Source organism: Lathamus discolor, chromosome 5, assembly GCF_037157495.1.
Source record: "Lathamus discolor isolate bLatDis1 chromosome 5, bLatDis1.hap1, whole genome shotgun sequence".
Lineage (NCBI taxonomy): Eukaryota > Metazoa > Chordata > Aves > Psittaciformes > Psittacidae > Lathamus > Lathamus discolor.
The window spans coordinates 86,906,762-86,928,011 of NC_088888.1; the positions used below are offsets into that span (position 1 = coordinate 86,906,762).

The 21,250-nt window shown below is 37.4% G+C and overlaps 1 protein-coding gene across 2 annotated transcripts in view; it reads right to left on the minus strand.

Moving 5' to 3' along the window:
- Positions 1-21,250, minus strand: part of MLIP (muscular LMNA interacting protein) — a 140,058-nt gene that overhangs the window by 33,210 nt on the left and 85,598 nt on the right. For both annotated transcript variants that reach the window (XM_065681490.1, XM_065681491.1), the window contains 6 exons: positions 17,787-17,858; positions 9,703-9,768; positions 9,535-9,618; positions 9,378-9,437; positions 7,640-7,684; positions 5,993-6,037 (listed from right to left, as the gene is read on the minus strand). In XM_065681490.1, the coding sequence (XP_065537562.1) occupies positions 5,993-6,037; positions 7,640-7,684; positions 9,378-9,437; positions 9,535-9,618; positions 9,703-9,768; positions 17,787-17,858 (372 nt within the window). The remainder of the gene's footprint in view (positions 1-5,992; positions 6,038-7,639; positions 7,685-9,377; positions 9,438-9,534; positions 9,619-9,702; positions 9,769-17,786; positions 17,859-21,250) is intronic.

Here is a 21,250-nt window from a genome sequence, read left to right on the forward strand (position 1 = left end):
CAACCAGCAACCAGAAACTGAAATACTTTATTAGCACCCTGACAAAAGATATAAAATCTCTGATCCAAACCTAAAAACTTGAACTCCTCATTTAATAGCAGGTAGTGCAACTGACACTTCTGAGAAACAAACTGAAACTTAGTTTTGCCAAGGAAGCATTGATCTTCCTAAAACAGCACTGAAAAATGATAAAGGCTGTTACCATAGCAATGGACTGCTATCATATGGCTACTCCGCTAATAGCAAATTACACAGGGCCAAGATGCAAGCTCCGGAGCTGACCCATAATCAGCTGCACTGATTTGGTGTCAGGGTGCTTCCTGGCATGGTTTTGGCTCAGGCTGCAAACACACAGTCAGAAACAGCAGGACAGGCTGGACGAGGGCACCTCTTGATAGGCAGTATGGACATGGCTACCCTTCTCCAGGGACAGAAGGAATTTTGGTGTATGAAAAAGAGCCTTGTATGATATTTCCCTCAAAAGACAGAAGACTGAATTACACGTCTGCAGGTGTATTGCCATGTTCAACTTTATTTTTTCCCTTTGTTATCATGACATTGGTTGTCCCTGAAATCTTGCTGAAACTGGTGGGTAAGGTCCCAGCTGCCACACTGTTCCTCTCAAGAGGCCCAAATTTCTCTGAGTCCCACATTTTCCTGTCTGAATCACTGTCACTTCCCCTTATCCAGAGTATTAAGAGATTACCAGTGCAAGAGCAGACCCCCTTCTCTGTTTGCTAGCAGTGACTGCAGCCACTCTTTGAGGTGCTCTAGGTCACTACATAGACATTATGGTGTTCTGGATACCTCAACAGCTTCTCTGTAAACAAGGAAGTTGCCTCTTAATGTTTAACAAGGAATTGGCTCTTTCATATATTTTCAATGCAGCGCTGTTTTGAAGCAGCCTGCCTCTGAGACAACCAGACAAATGATTAACATAGATAAGACATGATTAGATAAAAATAGATAACAAAACAGGAGAGCTAGCCTTGTGATAAAAGTTAGCTGCTATCTTTCGTTTCTTTCCACTCTTAAGTTCATCAGAGCCCTCTTGACAAATAGTAAGCACTGAGTCTATCTGTTTGACCGCATGGTCTTTATTGTCTGTACAAATTGTAGTCTTTGAAGCCTTCTGCTTCAACTGGGATAACCAGAGGAACCATTTCCAGTTCTTTCCAACAAAATCTTTAGTTCTGGGGAAAGGGACCCTGGGACAGAGGGGGCTAGTATGTAATGCAGCAAGCCTCAGCTGATGCGGTCATCTTTTTGTCAGCACTGAGAAGCCAAAGTTACCTAAGGAGCCTTTAAACTGTTAACAACACCTGCTTTCAGATAATGAGGAATTGACTGCCTTGCCATGGAGGAGCATTGCAGTTTCCACTGTCAGCAAAAAGATGAGTTTTGCCCTAGCAACACAAACACAGAGGCTTTGTCTAGTTGAACTGTGAAACAGCTTAAAATATTCCCCTTCTATTTCTTTTCTGTCACAAATCAGTCTTCACAAAAGGAAACATGTAATTGAACATACTACCTTCTTTTTATTTTCCTTTGTAGAGACTTACACTTGCAAAAATGCAATAAAACATTTCAAGCAGTGTATCAGTCTATGACAAAGTCCTCCTTCAGTACATTTGAAGGTGTAAAGGCATATAACTATGGTTAAAAGAATTTCCTCTTCCTCCAGCTAAATAGTAAATCACTCACATCACTGAAAGCCTAGGAAGGAAAGATATTTTCTTCACCTCCATGCTGAAGCAGCATCGGTTCTTACATCAGAATACAGAGAATAAGGACAGTCACCTGTTTGAAATTCAGGTTGTCTTTATTTTTGTTCTTACTGAAATATTTGCATTTCAAGAAACATAAATTTTCAACAAGATGTCTGCTACTATACTGTATGCTAAACTAAGCCAAAACTAAAATCAACATATTTAGCCCCTTTCCATTCTATTCACTGTACAAGAATGAGCTTTTTCCTCAACAGCTGGAGAAAAGGGACAGATCCACAGTAAGAGTAGTGTGAACAAGGCACTCAACTCTGTTGCTATTCTGCAGCCAGCAGAGGAGCAAGTTTGCAAGTCTGGGACCAGAAAAGGGAGCAGGTTTGCTCAGGCACTGCTCGCTGCCCAGGCTAGTGGCAAGGAGGGGGATAACAGTAATAAACCCTTCTACTGCACACTCAAAACCTACAAATGACTGTTGCAGCATTAAAATGAATAAACATAAAATATTTAGGTACTAAGGTATGCAATACTGGTCCCACATGAATTTTGCCTTACTTGCTTAAGAAGCTACAGTCAATAATGATGTCAATAACATGTGTTGTGTTGGTGCGCTGGGTATGGTTTTGCACTTTGTTGTCATAAATCATTCATAGTCATCTTTTAAGAGTAGAAAATCTGTTGATAAGAGTCACAGTGGCAAGCCTAATGCTTCACCTGTCCATTGGATTAAAGTCACATAGCTGAGAGGTAGATACAGTTTCAGTCACCATAACAATCAGTCTCTGATATAGCTAGTCAGAGACTCCAAGAGAGAAGAAGTAATTAGCTGAATCATAAATCCTTCAGAATTTCTAAGTCAGAAGAAGAATCATTCATGAATAAAGGTCACAATGTGCTCAGAGACAGGTTTGCTGTCTGAACACACAAGAATTCCACTGTAGTGATCACAGTTTAAAACAAGTGAATTCAAATATATAGTTAAATAATTAAAATGCTTTAAAAAAAGACAGAAATCAAAGAAGCTGCCAAAAGTATTAAATAGTTATAAGTGCCTTGAATGCTACTGAAGACAGTAATGTTTCGGAGAAGCTGTGTGTCAGATTATTAGACTTTAAGAGATCAATGCTGATGTTCAAAAAGCATCAAAGAGGGCAAAGAAGTTGAAAAAAGAAAAAAGAATAAGGAGGAAAAGGAGGAAAAGGCTCCAAAGTCAGGAAGTTTTACTCAAATACAATCTATAGAAAGGAAAAAAAAAAAAAAAAAAGAAAATCCAGCCCATAATATAAAAATGTCATAAATTACATTAAGAAAGAGAAAAAAAAGTGGCTACATTTCCTTACAACTAACAGTCTATAGGGCCAGTAGATAAAATCAAGACAAAACAGATGCATGAAGAAGAGGAATCCAAGGCTGAAAATCAATTCCTCACTTCAACTTTCCTCACAGGAAGACTTAAGGAGGTTCTCACACTGGCAAAGAAGTAATTTGAAGGAAATGTCTGAAGCACAGCGTCAGTAAGACAGATCTGAGAACAAATCAATAAAATGAGCAAATAAAGTGCAAGGAATAAATAAAACTCTAAAGCAATTCCAGTGTGAAATTTCCACACTATGAATTGTGGTATTTAACTTGCTCCTTCAGACATAATCAGCTCCAGAAGAATGAGAAGTGCCAATTGTGGGGCAGGTTTTACTACAGGAATCTGAAGGGAACAAGGAATCACCAGTCTCTACGTGTGACATTTAAAGCTGTGCTTAGTAGGAACAAATTATGGTAAAGAACAGAATTACTAGATTTTTGAACAAAAAATAGGGAGCAACTTTTTAAAGGGCAATTGTGCCTCATAAATATTTTAAAGTTATTTTAAAGAGACAATGATGCAAGAAAGCTGGTTGATACAGCAGATGTAGGTTGCATTTAAACTACCAGTATGAGAATCTTTCAACATGTAGAAACACACATTACAGGGAATCAAGTGAGAAACCATAGACCATCTTCCGTGAGGCTCAGTATTTGGGGTTTTTTTCCCACCAGGTCTGTGGGGAGGTTTGTCATAACTGTGAGCAGAGGCAAGAGACCTTGGACAGAACTCGTTGATTGAAATAAAGAGAACTTGGGCCTTAGCATAACCAGAGTGTCTGGGGAGGCATATTAGGGAAGTAAGGTTGCTGATGCTGTATAGTCCTACAGTTAGAAACAGGATGCAAAACTGCAGAATTAAGATGTTGAAAAGTTGTCGTTGGCAAACAATGTTTAGCAAGTCGACATTGTTAACTTTTGAATGTTAGAACATTAGCCAATGGAATTGTTGTTGCTAAGCTTATGACGTAAGTTAACCTTTGAATGTTAGCCAATGGAATTGCTGTATCTAAGGATATGACGCAAGCTTGAAGAACAAAATCTGTATATAACCCTGCGTAAATGCAATAAACTTTGGCTATTGCTTGATCACATTGATCATCTCTGCATTGTCCGTGACTCTCGTGTCAACACAGGTCCTAGATGCATGTTCAGGGATCGCAGACTGAAGCTGCAGCACAGATTATGAAGTTCGGTGGATATGCAACCCTTCTGCACATGGATTTCCAAAGGCTTTGGTGAAGGTCTTTCAGTGTGGTCTACTAAGGAAATGAAAATGCTAATGAATGAGAGTATTTCCTGCTGGCAAATTAAAAGATAGGAAGGAAAAGGGTTGAACAAATGTTCAAATTTCACAGTGCAGAGAAGTCACAAATAGAGTTCCTTGGAGACTTGCTCTGGAATCTGGCCTTTGAGTTATGGATAATAGATCAGCTAGAAAAGAGTGGCCAGTAAGGTGTCAAAGTTTGACAGTTATATCACATCATTCAGGAGAGTAAAAACAAAATATCAGTGCGAAGAATTGCAGAGAGATCTTATGAAACTGAATGAATGAATGATAAAAAGGGTGAAATTTAACTGAATTCAACATTGATATATTTCACTGGGAAAAGCTAAGCTATATTTTAAATTTACACAGGCAGTGAAGATCTAGTTAGCTCCAAAACTAGGTGTCACCACTCAGGAAATATATCTCGGATTTGTTGTATACAGTACTATGCAAACATTGGCTTACTGCTCAATACAAGGAAGAACTATATAAATTACTAGGAATTGTTAAGAAAGGAATAGAAATAACAATAAAGACTCTTATTATGTTGTCATGTAAGTAAGAAGAACTGTGTTCAGAGCTAGACAAGAGTCGTTTATGGTTTGAGTCTCCCAATCTCAAAAAGAAAGTATTGAAAAAGATACAGAAAAGGACAATGAGGTTCATCAAGGATATGGGACAGTATCCACACTTCTCAAAGAGCAACTAATCAATTTTGACTTTTCTGTATGCAAAAGTTGTCTGATAGGGTAGTGTGGGGTATCACGGTTAATATCTAGAATATAATTATTATTTAGAAAATGAAGAAACAATAATTTGCTGTTTCAGTACAAGAATGGAGGTCAAGTACTAGGATTAAAATTAATAAAGTACTATTTCACACAGTGCATGATTAAAAAGTAAACCCTATTGCTGCAGAATATTGTAGGGACTTGTTGTACAAAATGTTGAAGTATAATAAGATTCAAAATGTACCTGGAAAAAATTATGGAAGAAGTGGTCAAAGATTACTAAACAGAAGAAACTGATTCAGGAATTCCCTAAAATTGCATTCACTGAAATACAATGGGAAAAAAATTCTCATCCACATCTCATTTTTCTCCATTTGTGGTCACTGCCACTAGGACAGGATCCATGACCTCTCTTCTGACTCTTCTTCAGAAAGCTGCGCTCCAACAGGACTAAATTGTGATCAGAGCTAAAATGAATTTGCATAATCTCCTTTTCTTTATTTGATTTTTACACTTGCTTTTCACTAGTTAAGCCAGCTTTGATTTAAGGTGATGTGTAAGAAGAAAATAGATGCCAGAACATTGCTGCATATAAACAAAATTGTAGAAGTGGGATTTTAAAAGGGTCCGAGAACTATAGTTGTCATAGACCTCAAGATTCAGCAAGATTCTCTAGTTTGTCAATTAGTCCATGGGTTTACAGGTACTGTCAGGATTTACAGTGACTTAAAACAGGTGTGTATCCAGCACAGAAGAAAGCAATATGAGTCTGTAGAACCAATGCAGCTTTGTAGGAGGATATTTCCTGCAGCTTATTTCAAAGTACTAAGAAAGCAATAATAATTACTTTTGATTTTGTGCATAGGCAAATTTTGAGAAACAGTGTAACAGAGCTGTGCAATACATACCAGCTGACTCTCTGTTACAATAGGTGCTGATTTGTAAAGGCTGGCCTGCAAAAACAATAAATACATACAGCATTACATACAATATCATAGTGATAATAGTTATGGTGGAAGAAAAATCCATGGACAGGAGCATGTAAGCTTTTACTACTGATGCAATGACATGCAGTTGGTAAGAGAAGTTAAAATAGTGCTATTTCCAGATAATTTCTAGGTACAACCAAATATAAATGCCAATCATTATTGTTTCAGGGAAACTTTTTTTCAAGTGAAACAAAATTCTACTTTTTCATCACAATCTAATCTCAAAGTACAAATCCTGACATTTCTTACCTGCCGTTGTCTGTTAGTTTACAGCATCAATGTTATTAACATTGCCAGTTATATTTGGACTTTGGTTCAACCTTATCATCCTTCTGACTTTACATTATGAAAAACAGAACAATCCTACTCAAGCATTACTTTTTTTTTCTCCCGAGTATACATTGCAGCTGTATTTACCTCAATCTAAGTATTGTGATGAATGCAAAGTATTTATGCATGTATGTGAAATAGCCATGTGCCACATGCTTACCTATGCAGTGGTGATATTCAGAATTTCTAGTGCATTGATCCCTCCCATCAACTCCTTCAAGCATGGCAGGAGTTCGCTGGATAGCACAGTGTGTCTGAATTGATGGTATATGTCAGCCACAGTTTTGTGAGCTGGAGATCTGCTCTGGAGTGGTATTAAATATATTCTGTTCTCACAGGCTACAACTGAAACACACTTTTTTATTTCATCAAAAAGGTCTCTTCCAATATTCTAATTAGTATGAGCCAGCACAATCTGGCAAGTAAAAATCACAGTATGCAGTAAAATATGCATACCACCACATTCAAGAAGTGAAATTGAATTGATCAGTCAAGCATTGTGCTGGCATAAAACTGGAAGGCCTCTATTGCTTTACCAGCACTGCTTTGACTTGAGGTTCAATAGAAATGCTGAATGATGAATAGCAAGCAGAAATTTCTCACCACAGGACTAGATGAGTTGTAAGTGAAATATGGAACCTGCAGTAACTGTGTATGCTAGTAAATATTAAAATGTTCATTTGGTTTAATGTTTCAATAATGGAAGAGATGACTCCATGTAGAGATTTTCTTTACATGCTAAAATGTATGTATATGTGACAAAGCAGCTTCCCATCATCTAAGGCCAAACTAGGTGGTTTCAGCCAGATCTATACCTTTGGAATGGAAAGTTTGGGTCAACCCCAAATTCTAATGGATTGGCAAGAACTAAAGGGCTTAGGCTAAATCCAAACAACTGCACCTGTCAGCACCCATAACAGTCTGTTTACCAAATAGCTGAGCTCTTGCCCCACATTTAAAGAAAAAAAAAAAAAAGTGTGTGAAAGCATTAATTTTATCATATTCACACAGGTAAAATCAACAATATACACTGCTTTGAAAAGATTCTGGCCATGATGGATTTACAGCAGTGGGAAAATATCTCAAGTCTCAATTGCTAGTGCTCTAGCACACTCACTTCCCTGTGCCAGTCAACACCATTTGTCATGAATAGGTGCCTGTGCAGACTCAGTATTACAGCAAAAGCAGACAAATTAGACATTTCTGCACGCAAAATGTAATTATAAAAGTACTTACATATCTGGTTTCACGCCCAGCTGCTCTTTGCAGTGTTGTTGACACCTTGTATAAAATAAATAGATACATTAAGAGCAAAGAGTTACTCTGAGGAGTAACCCAAAAAGTTTTTCATCATTGTGACAGTTATTAATTGCTCAAATTCAAGAAAACTTCAGTGTTCCAGAAAGATTAATGCAGTACATAAGTTATCTTAAAGTTTTGCTTGATATGTTCATTGTAGAAAATACTATTTAATTTTTACTGCTCAAAAAAAATTATCCCACTCTATTGAGGAAAGCATTTAAATTACTTCCGAGAACTCTCATAACAAAATGTTATTATTAGATAGCCATAGGTGTGGTTTCCCCATGAATTTTAAGTTACATTTCCTCACAAAATAACCTGAATGGCATCTTTGCATGTTCTCATTTGCAAGAACTTGTTTTCATCTGACTAATCCATGCTATTTCTATAGTATTTACTTATACATTTTTTTCCCTTCCTGTCTATGACCCTCTTTTACCCTTAGTTTAAAGCATTTTGTTATAAGCACTTTAGCTGATAAAGGCACTTATGGTCCCTATGCTGAATCCTATTAAACTCACTTTTTGTCCCCTTTATTTATTTTCATGACTGCTAACAGAGGCCTCCAGCTTGGTCAAGGCTCAATTCTCAATTGCCCAAGGAAGTAGGTTTTGGATGCTACAGCATTTTAACCACTTTGGATTCAGCAGACATTGGAAAACATTCCCTCAGCTACTGTCTGTGCCTGCTTCTTCATATTACCATCATGTTTCTGTCTTTCAGCTGCCTGAAGCCTGATTCACCATGGCATGTTTGTTGACAGAAGAAATAATTTCATAAATGAAAATTTAATTTGAAGTGTATATTGAATATAGCCACTCAGGAATGCTGGTTCTATGCCTTATTTTTTGCCTGGTGAACTGAACATTATGCAAGCTATTTTGAATGCATGACTTTCTTGATATGTCCCTCTGCCAAAAATCCCTTTCCTCTTGTTTCCAGCTGCATTTGTCATTTTCACTTTCCTATAGCTATCATGACCAATTTAAATTTATCTGTGGCAAAGAGCGTAGGATCCTCTTCCCTTGGTTAGTCATCCTTCTTAGCACAGAAGGCACACCAATATAACTTAAGAAACCAGAAGTTTAACACTAGTATAGAAAGTTATCCCTGCCTCTCACTACATGTTTCTGTGAGGGGGCAGAGTTAAAAGGAAATCAGCCCTTAAGAGTAAGTCTATTTATTCATTTAATTATCCCATTATTTGAAAATTAATAGTGGAAAAAAAAAAAAAAAAAAAAAAAAAAAAGAGTTCTGGAAGATTTCCAGTCACTGAAGCTGGAAATATTGGCTCCTCTGTAGTAAGGACACATAGATGGGAAAAAATTGGTAAGCTGGCCAAAGATGTCGTAGTATGGAAGGCAAGTTATGAAGGATTTCTTCCTAGTGGGTCTTAGCTTTTGAAGCCTTAATAAGCAGTTTCTCATTCATAAGATAGCCCCTTCTGACTTCAGGAAAGCACTCTGCAGCAAGGACTGTTCTGTCTCAAGGGCTACATTTCTATCCTTCCATGTCTTTCAAACCACCAGATACTTCTACTGATGATGGATGTCTCAATTGCAGCTTTCATTGCTATAGGTTTTACTGTTGTCATAGGCTCTACTGTGATTTTGCTTGCCTTGATATCTACCGGGGAAGAGTCCTTGGTGTCTGTGTGGGCTTATTCACCTACCTTGCCAACATCTGACTCTGTGCTCATCTGCAGAAAACTTGGAGAAGACTCAGATCGGCGCTGTAAAATTATTTTCAACATAGAACAGACTTATTAATAATGAGAAAAAAAATAACAAAGGAAGAGAAAAAGTCAATCCCCCATACTGATGGGTTACCATAGTCAATGGGTCCTGCAGGACTTGATCAATGACAGCACACAGCTCTTCTGTTTGTTGTCTGAGCTCAGCAGGGGAGCACATCTGAAATAAAGAGGATGGATCATTCAGTTAATCTTTGCTTTTTTGTTTTCAAATAGAGATTTGAAAGTCATATAACAACACTACCTCTGAATGAGTGTCCAAAGCAGTATCTTCGGTCACACTTGCAGTCTTGGTTGGCTCTTCTAATGCCTGCAATTACAAAGATGTTGGTGCTCTACTGAGTTCAAAATTTCAAAAACCAAGCAAACGCAATTTTTGCAATGCTGTGTTTCCAGAGGTGACACTTTATGTTTCACCATGGAAAGATGGAAGAAAAAGAAATTACAGGCCTTTGGAGCTTCTTCAGGTTACCAGTTTCTGATTCTGAATTAGAGGAGGGTTGCATGGTTGCAGAGAGGGAGAGAGCATATTCAAGTTACTTAGGTGAATTATCCCTGCTTTTAGAGATCAGAAACTACCAGTTTAAATTGTCTTCTCTGACAATGTCCCCCTCCTTCACAGTAAGTATAACACTGTGAATGTGTGCCACATGCCAAAGAGGGGTCAGGGGGCTGCCTGCTGTGCACCATCAGAGGAAAGCCACCAGCTATAGGCATGTGGACAAGTCAGTGGTCTAAGCACACAGGAGGTCTTTTCTTTTCCTCCAGTAGACATTTTCCTTAGAAAATGCCTCCTTTCTAAAGAGGATTGTGATTGCACATTGCAACAAACCAATGCTTGACGTTTCTTGATTTTAGCCTGAAATAAGAAGTGTACAAAGTGAAATATGTGCTATACATACGTGATATCACACAAAACAGGTGTGCAATCTCTCCACAAGATTCTTGTGCTTGTATATACCTCATGTTTTTCTACACCAATACCACAAGCACACTTGGGAGTAGTGTGAATCAGCTTGCTGATCCCTCGGCTTTATCAGGAAATTCACAAAACACCCTCCAAAGCCAAAATCCAGTGGCTCAGTTCTCTTTTCATCTTCATCCAGACTCTGAGACAAACTCTCACTGCCGTCACACATTAGTGCTTTGAAGTGTTTTTCAAACAGGCTCCGTGCCGAGACCAAAAATTACTCTGGAAGCCTGCTGGTGTGTGAAGCTGGACTACAGGCGAGGGACCTGCAGGGTTTATGTATTTTTTGTTTAACACATTATGTTTTTCTGAAGTTTCATTTTGCTAGTAAATTGGGGAAAAAAAAAGAAAGAACAAAAAGGCATTCCAGTAAAGCACTATTTCGTGCATGTGTGATTCTGTAGGAATAGACTGATCCCAGCGAGGGGAGTATGAGGGCTGCCAGTCACAGAAGACATGTGGAGCTCATGGGAAAATGGCAGAATTTTTAAATAAAAAAATTAAATAAGCATATGCTTAAGCAATTATTTCTGGGTTTACTTTTGGTCAGTACATTTTCTCTAGCAAGTTTCCTATCCAGCTACTTGCAGCATACATCTATTTATGCATAACTGAAAAGTTAATGACAATTTACTTTTAATATTATTTTTATATCATCCACAAATGATCCTGAACAGAAACATTCATAGAACACTGTCTTTTATGAGGGAGTACAGTCATTAAAAATGAAGAGTAGCTTCTTTCCAAATAGATTTCTTCCCTTCTCTCCAGCTCTAGACAAACCTGTTTGCCTTAGAGTAGTTGCATTTCAAAAGGAAAAAAGTAAAAGAGCAATGATTTTTGGCATACAGAAATTACTGTAATCTTATCCCAAGACAGAAGATTAAAAGGTCATCTTTCTCAACTCTGCTCTCTCATCACTGTTACCCACCTAACTGCTCAGATCAACAGGCAGTCCTGTAAAAAAAGAGGTCTCAGCTAAAGGGGGCTCATCAGCACTACACTCAATGACTGTGTCCCCTATTCAGCTTCAGTCAAGATTACATCCTCCTGATAAACATAAAATGAAGTGATAAAATGAACTAGAAGAGTCATTCCAGTATCTATTAGGGCCAGGATTGCCAAAGTACGCTGTTTTAGACAGATGATGAGTCTGAATGTGAGTTAAGAAAACCAACAAATTTTCATCAGTCATGGGATCAGAGTGCAGAAATTGCTAAGCTTCTCAAAACCTCCAAGAAACAAGTAGGGTAATGAACATAATAAAGTAACTGTAAAAAAAAACCCACGTGTTTCTGCTTCATATTTACTTCACCAGAGCAGTGGGAGAGGGTGAACACAACCAAGTGTAAGAAGCAACTACCCAGCAGATAATGAGGAATCTTTCTAGAGGAACTACAGCCACACCTACCAAGCCTCTTGTCAGAACCAAGACTTAAGATAAGTTAAGCCATCTGTCACAGTAGAAACTGGGTACCCAGATTTCTTTGCATTTTGGAGCCTTCATTGACTGAAGAACTCAAGTGAGCTTAGCATAAACTCTATGCATTCCACAGTCCCCCTGATGCACAGACATCATGCAGGACCCATGTCAGAGAAAGCTGCAGTGTTCTTCCTTTTTGAAACTTCGGGGAAGGAAAATTTTAATCTTCAAAGTGATCAAACTAATTTCATTCACTGTTTTATCTCCTTTTATTTATTTATTTATTTATTTTCTATCTGAACAGCCCTAGTCTTTCAAAGAACAAGAACAAAGAGTACTAGATTTTAGGCATCCCTAAGCATCCCTAACACTTCTACAAAGAAAAAAGGTTCTGTTTAATCTGTTGTCAGCTTTTCAAATTAAAACTTTTTTTTCAGCAATGATTTTTTTTTTCTTTTTGCATTTCCACACAGAGAAAAGTGTGAGATTAAAAAAATATAACTAGTGTTTCTGAACTCATTACTGGAGTTAGCATGGAATAATGGCATGATTAATTTAAAGCATTAGCGCTATCAACAGTATTGAAGCTTCAGTTTCTGTGCTGTCTAACAATATTACGTTAAAAGTGGAACATTCCCATTTAGGTATTAGATTTTTTTTATTATTATATATGAAAAACAGTGAGACCACGGTTTAAAGGAAAAGTGCAATTTAGAGAATGAAATGTGTTTGTGACAGAATTTAAATGTTCAGATGAAACAACCAGTTGCTGAACCACTAATTTTTTCCCTTGCAAAGGGCAACTTCAGGGGTGTGATGCATATGTACCATTGACGTCAGTGATGACTACAGCCCTTTCCTCCTCCTTCTCCCAAGCTAAGCATGTGATAAGCTGTATCAGGGCTGAAAGGATACTGGTAAATGAGGCAAACAGGATCATCAACGTTTTGTTAGAAGAACAAAAGCTCTTGACAACATAAAAGAAATATTAAACATTGTTTCATCCATCAATGAACCAGATCAACAGTAGGAAAAAAAATTAATATTGTAACCTTGATCTGATGCAGCCTCCTTCTTACTTTATTGTAAAAGGCCTGGGCTGAGCAAAAGCCACAGTTACCTCTTTTATTTCTCCTGTGTATTTTTCCCATTACTATCTTTTACTAAGACCTCAGCACATGCAAAAAAAATTCCTCTGTATAGTGGAACTTCACATACTAGGAGTTCCTTTAACTTATTCCATGAAGATCCTAGGAGATTGTAGTGAAAAGACCTGGCTACTTTTCCTCATATAAAATAATTAATACTAAAAGCTGCAAGGCATTTGAAAGAAAGAGGGAGCTCATAGCCTTCTGCTACATTGACACAATTGGTTATTATTACAGGCAAACTAGGTCCTTTATCACTCTACAACTGCACAAACTGTTTCCTTTCTTTCTTATCACTAGGTATTTATCTCTAGCCTTGAGAAGCATTTTGACATGAGTAAGTGACCTGGATGCAAGAAATTCACCTAATAAGTGCACACCAGAAGTGCTTGGGGAAAACTAAGGAAGGTTTTAATAAAATATTCTTTTCAAAGTGCTGTCAGCTGAGGAAGGTTGTATTAAAATATTCTCTTCAGAGTATTGTCAGAATTGCTTTGCAGGTCCAGGAAGGTCCGGACACACTCGATAATAGCCAACCATCCAGCAGTTGGGTCTACCATCTGAAAGTAAGAAAAAAATGTCTTCCAAGTTTCTTCTGCATGATTTCAAGGAGCAACTTAAATTTGCATTTGTCATGATCAGTCCTTATACCAGTAGATGTTTGATAATGCAGTAGGTAAGAGTTCCCTCAAGGCAAGAACACAAAGCTGTGTCTCCAATGTACGTAACAGATCACTGCCATATTTCCTCAGTTGCATTTCCTTCTTTTCATGAAAAAAAAAAAAAAAAGAAAGAAAACAAACAAACAGAAAAAACAAACCAAAACACTCTCTTTTTCCTTCTGCTTTTTTTCCCTCCACGAGAAGCATATAGTGCACTGCTGGCAGTCTGCTGTGTAGGTGACGCAAGTAGGATCTGGTTTAGGAGATGACTACTTAAAAATCTTCCTGTAGCTCCCTGAAATAAACTCTTCAGCACTACTTATTTTGACTGAAAGATATTTTTATAGAAATTTGATAAAGACAATCCCTAAATAACAGATTAATTACTTTTTAAATACTGTCTGAGTAGGAATGGAATTTTGAATTACTGTGATCACATCTGTATAACTAGTAGCTATACAAAAGTGTCAATAAAGGGGTGACTCACCGACTCAACAATAATAAGGCCAGAAAGAACCACAGTGATCACCTAGTCTGACCTCTCCTTTAAACTACAGAACTGTCTGGAATTACTGTATGAAGTGCCAGAAAAGCATCTTGTCTTGATTTTTCAGTTTTTATGATAAAGAGCCTATTTCTATCTCTGGAAAATTTTTCTGATGGTTAATTCTTTCACTTAAACTTTTGCCTTATGCACACATTAAACTTGTCCAGCTTCCTCTTCTAACCAGTGGATCTTATCATCTTCAGGGCTGAAGAGTTCATTATCACGGTCTGTGCCTCCTCTCCATTGCTATGAATCTGTATGGCTATGATCGCACTGCTGAGAGACCGTGGTTACCGCCACCTCATTATCACCATCTCTGCTGTCCTTGCTCAGGTACTGTGGACCTATACCCCTGCTGGTGAGGACAACTGTCCTGGCAGCCTTACTGTCACCCTGGCTCCCAGTTTACCTTCCTTGTGGAGCAGCCTGCTCTTCCTACCCTCTCACAGAGCCTGCAGACACCTCCCTTAAAACACTACTTTTTCCTCTTCTGCCTTTAAACGAAGTTACTGCCTGATCTTCTAAAAGATATCCTGGATTGGCCTTTTTCTGAGCAGGGCACAGGTGATTTGGGGAGCATCAGGTTAATACAAACTCAAACAGCTGGAAAGCATGCCAGTTACAAGATTTGATGAAATAAAGCCACTTCTAGGGTTGACAAAGTATACACATATATAGTCAATAAGCCCTTTCTGCTAATGAGCACAGATTTGAAAAACTTTCTTGGAGTAAGAGTACTGGAGGATAAGAACACCTCTAGAAAAACCACTAAGATGGTGATAGCCTAATGGTTTCATAAGATGATGAAAAATGCTGGCTGAAATTAAAGCAACTACACACTCATAAAATAAAAAAAATACTTGAGAAAGAAAAACACAAGGAGACCATTTAGAGGCAAAGCATCGTAACTTACATGACATATCAATGTCAGTTTTCTATCGTTGGATCTAATTAATACTGCAGATGAATTGTCATTAGGATACCCACATCTGATGTGTCTTCTTTCTCACCACTCAAATTAAGTAATACAATTATTCACATAGTCAAAAAAGTTGACTTATGACAATATGCATTTCTAGTTTAATTGCATAGCAAAACACATTTTTAGCACTTCAGGCAGATGATGTAGCTCTAATCATGCATTCAGCTCAGTAATATCTGTGCCTTGCAGCTATTATGTGTCTTCCTTACTTGCTAAAAAAAAAAAAAAAACACAAAAAAAAAACCCCACTAGAAAACTTCTCCCCATAACCATGATTTTAATGTTCGTAAAACATCACTTATGTAGTTAAAATCTTACCCTAAGACTTAAAATCTCTCTCTTTTTTTATCCAGTGCATAAAATGCATTGCATAAAATGAGAGCAATATAATTTATGTCATTGAGCTGCAAAGTAGCATGAGTTCCTTCTCACTTCACTCCCCAGTATCTTTGAGGAGAAAACTTGGATATTACAGACTGGGGCAATGCGGTCTGTGTGTGACTCCTTCATGCTTCCTTTAAGACCAGTACTCTAAATGCATGTCAGCTGGCACAGCAAGACTAACTTAGGAGCACTATAATTTCTGCTGTAACAGATCAATAGGAGATTATTATCCATAATTCCCAAGATGACAGAAAGCATGTAGTCAGGCCATGCTGAAACATACAGTTTGCAAATTAAATTAGTCAAGAGCCTCTCCTGTATGCAAATCCTGTAGCAGAAAATTGATTTCTTATTAGTTTTATATGACTGTGCTTTTGCTACTTAGGGCTACACCAAGGCTAGCATTTCCAATAAAGTGGTGAATAACCAAAAGTCTATCTAAACACAGATGCCTTTCGAATCATTACTTTTTCCACAGATACTGGCATTAGATGTACTCTCCAGTTTTACATACTGGGGATAAGTAACATGCGGATTGTGAGTCAATGCCCCAGAGATCATCAATGAAACCATGTAAAGGAAACCCTTTTCTTCTGAAAAAGTACAATCAGATGTCTGATTCTAACTGGCCAGTTTACGTCAGGAGTGTGCTCTTAAAGTGAATACCCTGCTCTAATGCACCTACCCAGCTTAGTGTACAGAGTGGTGGAGTGCACAAACTGGATGCCTTTCAGATCAAATCAACCATGAGTTAAACAAATGCTTCCAGTCACTAATAGGCACTCTGTCCAAACAAAACCTGCCCAAAACACGTTCTGTAGGGGTGTAGGATCCCCTGCATTAGCTATTTTCCTATACAGAGCCATTCCTATTAGACCATATCACATGTTAAAGCAGACATAACATTCATTAGTGCATTCCAGGTTTAAGTAACAGAAGAATCAGATATTACACAAATGATTAGAAATCATTTAAGACTAAAAGAACAAGGCAAAATAATTGAATGCCCCTTTTTTAGGGAAAAATATATATATATATTTAAAGCAATCAACATAACTACTAGACAACCAGTAATATATAACAACAAAAGTATGATCTTCAAAAATCTTGTAGTTAAGTTCACCCTCTCCAATGTCTTTAGGCTCTGAAAACTTCAAGTCAAATCAGCTGAGCTGTGCAAATGAATACATATTTGAAGATGTAGTTAGGAATGCTTAATCTTTCAGAAATAATCTGAGGCTAGGGTCCTGAACTAGGCCCTGGACAGAAATCTGTTTTTTTCTGATAAAGCTATAAACTGGATGTCAAAGTGATTAATCATGTGTTTAAAGTGATTAATCATGTGTTTAAAGTGATTAATCATGTGTTTAAACATGTAAGACATTTAGCTCATTGCTCATCACAGAAAAATTTTGTTCAACTTAGTGGGCTATTCCAACACAAACCATTCTATGATTTTATTCTTCTGTGCAAAACTAATTGTGGGGAGGTGGAATAAAAGTAGACATCGGTAGGTACTTTGAACTCTTCATGCAAAATGTAAATTTTCAATTTACTTCCAAAGCTGTATTATCTAAATAAAGACTATACAACCCAGCCTTTGTTGGATGTGTCTCTGGTTGTAAAGAAATGCCCTAAAGACTTCATCTATCATCGTACCTTACAGAAAAGGATTTTTACCTCAAACTACATCCTGGGCACAGACCTCTGGCTCACATGTTGAGGTGCTCAGGAAGGTTGTCCGGGAGAATGGTAGGTAGAGGCCAGTGCAATGTCCAGGACTGTTCCCACAGTTTAACAATGCAGCTGATCAAATTTGCATATCTTGGGATGTTAAATTTACTAGTATAAGCATAGTCTTTGAATAATCAGTAACTGACAGAGACCTACTGATTGGTATGTCTCAGAAAATCAGTGCTGCAGACACTTTCCAATGATAAAACAGACTTCAAGATATTGTCATAAATGGCAATTCCTTCAGGACTTTTTTTTTTTTTTTATAGTAAATTTATTTACAGAAATTCACATTAGTGAAGGCTTTGATCTTTAGTGGAAAGTGACCCTGAAAAATGGTTGGATTTATAATCCTGAGCAGTTAGTTCCCAGTGTTTATACTCTGCAATATCGCCCAAAGAAATGTCAAAATATGTACATAAAGTTGACTGGTGTCAAATACACAACACAATTCCCATGTCTTTGAGTAAACACTAACCTTCTGTTCCATAAGTAATGTGTTTGTAGGGATTGCTGCAAATGCCTTGTAGCTTGTCTTGATCTTGTATTGCTAAAAGGGTAAACCAGAAAGCAGGAAGAGAAGTAAAACAGGGTAGAAGAGGAAGAGAGGGAGAGTGGGAAGAGAGGGGAAAGGTATGACAGAATGAAAGACGATTCCAATAGTCTTGCAGACATGTAGCAACAATACAATGCTTACATATTACCTAGGAAAGCTATTTCTTAACATCTAGAATTTACTTTTACATCTTTTGCTTTTAGGAATGAAGTAGGGCTAAGTAAATTCTCTGTACCAGCTTATAACTGCCAAAGTCATTTTGACTACTTTCTGCTTACTACTATCCTTAAATGAGTATCTGGAGAGGTTGTGAAGTTTTTCCAAGTTTTCTTGTGATTTGACATGATGATGCACAGCTACTTCTGCAAGTGCATGCACTTCAACAAATGCTGCTGTGCAGTCTTATCGTGGACCACTAAGTCAGAGGGATTTCTGTGATTTGCTTTAATGAGACTGATTAGGATCTTTAAATGCTGAATTAGTTGTATGAGTGGATAATTTAAGTCATGTCACAGCTTTTCATCTCCTACATAAGTAACTCTACCACCCAAACAAATACTTCAAAGTAACTGTAGGAACTTTCACATTCTAACCAAGCATATCGGACCGTCAATCTAAATCATATAAAATATATGGGGTTTCATATAAAAATTCTAAGATTAGCCTTAAGAATTATTATTTTAAAACAATTTATATGTTAGACTCTTTTAGCTCACCAGTTATTTTTAACTCTTTAAAAACCGTACTTTCTATTTTTCCCTTTTAATTATGGAGGTTTAATTCAGTAGTTTTAAAATTATTGATGAGATTCTTCTATATTACATGAGTTTAAGAGCTAGGATTCTTTACAGGGTAATTCATCCATCCCAAAATTGGCATCTATCTAGGTAAAATAAAATCATCCTATAAATACACCATATTTTTTCCATTAACTATAATAGAATTGCCCAAGTTGTGCTTGAACATTTAACTATCAGATATCAAAAGTCACATTAGTTGGATCCTACCCTTTGAACATGTAGACAGCAACACTATAAGTATGGGTATATATATATATATATATAATGTACAAAATCTATATGCAGATAAGATATAAAATACTACTCACTGAAGTAAGATGGAAGACCAAAACTCCAAGCATTAAAATTGCCATACCCACAAAATGTATCCTTGTTTGCTTATAACTGACATTCTATCAAGAAATGTATAAAATCTCACATGTAAATGAAATGCGACGTATTTACTAGCCCCCGGGCTTTTACATATGATGAGAGGGGCATCATATACGATGAGAATACTGTGACCATTTTGAAGTGGTTGTACTGTCATATGAACTAAACAAAGATAGATCAGGTTGCTAAAATGTAAAATTTTCTATACCTCTGGAAGGTGCTTTATCGCTTCCAGATACTGTGGAATCTGTGAGCAATGTGCTATTGTCACAGTGTCTGAGATGTGTGAAAAGTCTTTAATTCAGTTTCTCATCTGTTATGAATATGTTAACTGGCACATTAGTTCATGTTATTTAAAATTCTTATTCAATGCGTAATACATGTAACAATCTGGTTCACAGGAATCTAGCAGTATTTTTAAACAGCCATGGACAGTTAGATCTGCTGGCTTGTACAACGGTCCAGTCAAAAGCAAACCTAGTCCAATATCAAAGCTCAGGGAAATCTCAGCCTGTGGAGTTTTGAGAGAAGTGCCCTACTTTCCTTGCTCAAATGATCACCCAGGGCACCCACAGGGCATTGCAAAGTGTGCTAGACACGTACCTATAAAGCCTTAAAATCAGTGACTAATCATGGTAGTGCAGAGCTCTTCAGGAGTAATATTTCCTGCTTTGTGGTAGGTTTTGCAGCTGTGATGAGCTCCATGTTGTTACAGTTAGTTTGTTCCCCAGCTGTTCGGGGTAGACCTACATGCATTCCTGTGCTACATTCAAATAGGAAAAATCAAAGAGTATGTAGAAATGATACCTCATGAAACCACTGCAAAGAGCTTTCAAACAACAGCCAGAAGTTTTTATTCTAATCTGTTCCTGCGGAATCAGCAATTTTATGTGTCTCCACTCCATCCTACTGTTAATTTTTCTGTATTAGGTCCGTGAGGACACTATTAATGTGTCTGCAAAGTCCGGGCAGAGGGGTTTTTATTACCTTTGGTCACCCAAATTTCACACTGATCTGTGGATTATGTTTATATTCACTTTGCAAAGCAGTCATATTTTGAAATCACTGGTGATCACAAACATATAAAGCATGGGAAAGCACATGTTTATATATAAAAATGCAACCAGTTAAAGAAGTTCATCGGTTATTCTTTGATTTGCATGAATCAATGTATGCATAGACATTTAAAAGCTCTCCATATTTCATAATTGCTTTGATATCATGCTAATGAAACAGTTTGATGTGAATACTGAAAAGTACATCTAATATGAAAATTCTGGTTTAATAGGTCTTGGTTTAATAGATGTCTCAACATCAAACACTGTTGAAGCAACGTTAAGGTAGATAAATTACACACGCCAAAGTAAGTCAAGCATTTGTAGATGCTGTGCTTTTCCCTTGATATTCACTTAGCAAATTCATACATGCAAAAACTTTGTCATGCATCGACAGTCATCAGATAAAGCAACTTGCTTTTTGTCTAGTTCTGAGGTTGAGTTGATTGGCACTAAAGAGACCTAAATGCTGCTTAGGATTTAAATGTTATGTCTTCTCAATCTGTTTTTTTTAGTGGAAATATACTGGGATTTGAGGCTGCAGAGTTTTCAGAGAGGTTGGTACCGTTAACAAATCAGTAAAGCTCGTTGTGCAATGCCATAAACTAGGTATGAAAATAAGTGAGAGCAGGAGAAAAGGCAGGTGTTGAACGCACACTATTATTAACTGTAATGAAATCTCAGCCTCACATTTTAAAGCCACAAGAGACCTTTCTGGCACTGAACACCCAGCTGCATTTGATTAACAGATTTCAGATCTTCCACATCCCTGGTGGAGCCAGCTTGTTGGCATGATTAAAAATTGCACCCAGCTAACAGTCCAAGTCTGTTAAACTGCTGGACACTCTCACTGTCTCATGCGGTTCTGGGGCAGTTTCAAAAGGGCCACCATACCACCTGATAAAGCAGGATTAGCAGGAAAAGGACAGTAGGGAAAACAGAAAGGGAGAAATAACCTCTGCAAATATAAACCTGTGCAATAGCTCTGTGTCACAAGCAGAGACTTTCCTTATGCCAGAGACTCTCACAATGCTCATTGCACTGACTAGCAGAAATCACAACTGCTTTGCAATCTGCAGGCTCAGTCATGCCTTTCAGTTTTGTCCCGGGGCTTTTTTCTTGGAATTTCTACAATTTTATTTGTCTTTTTGATTCATTA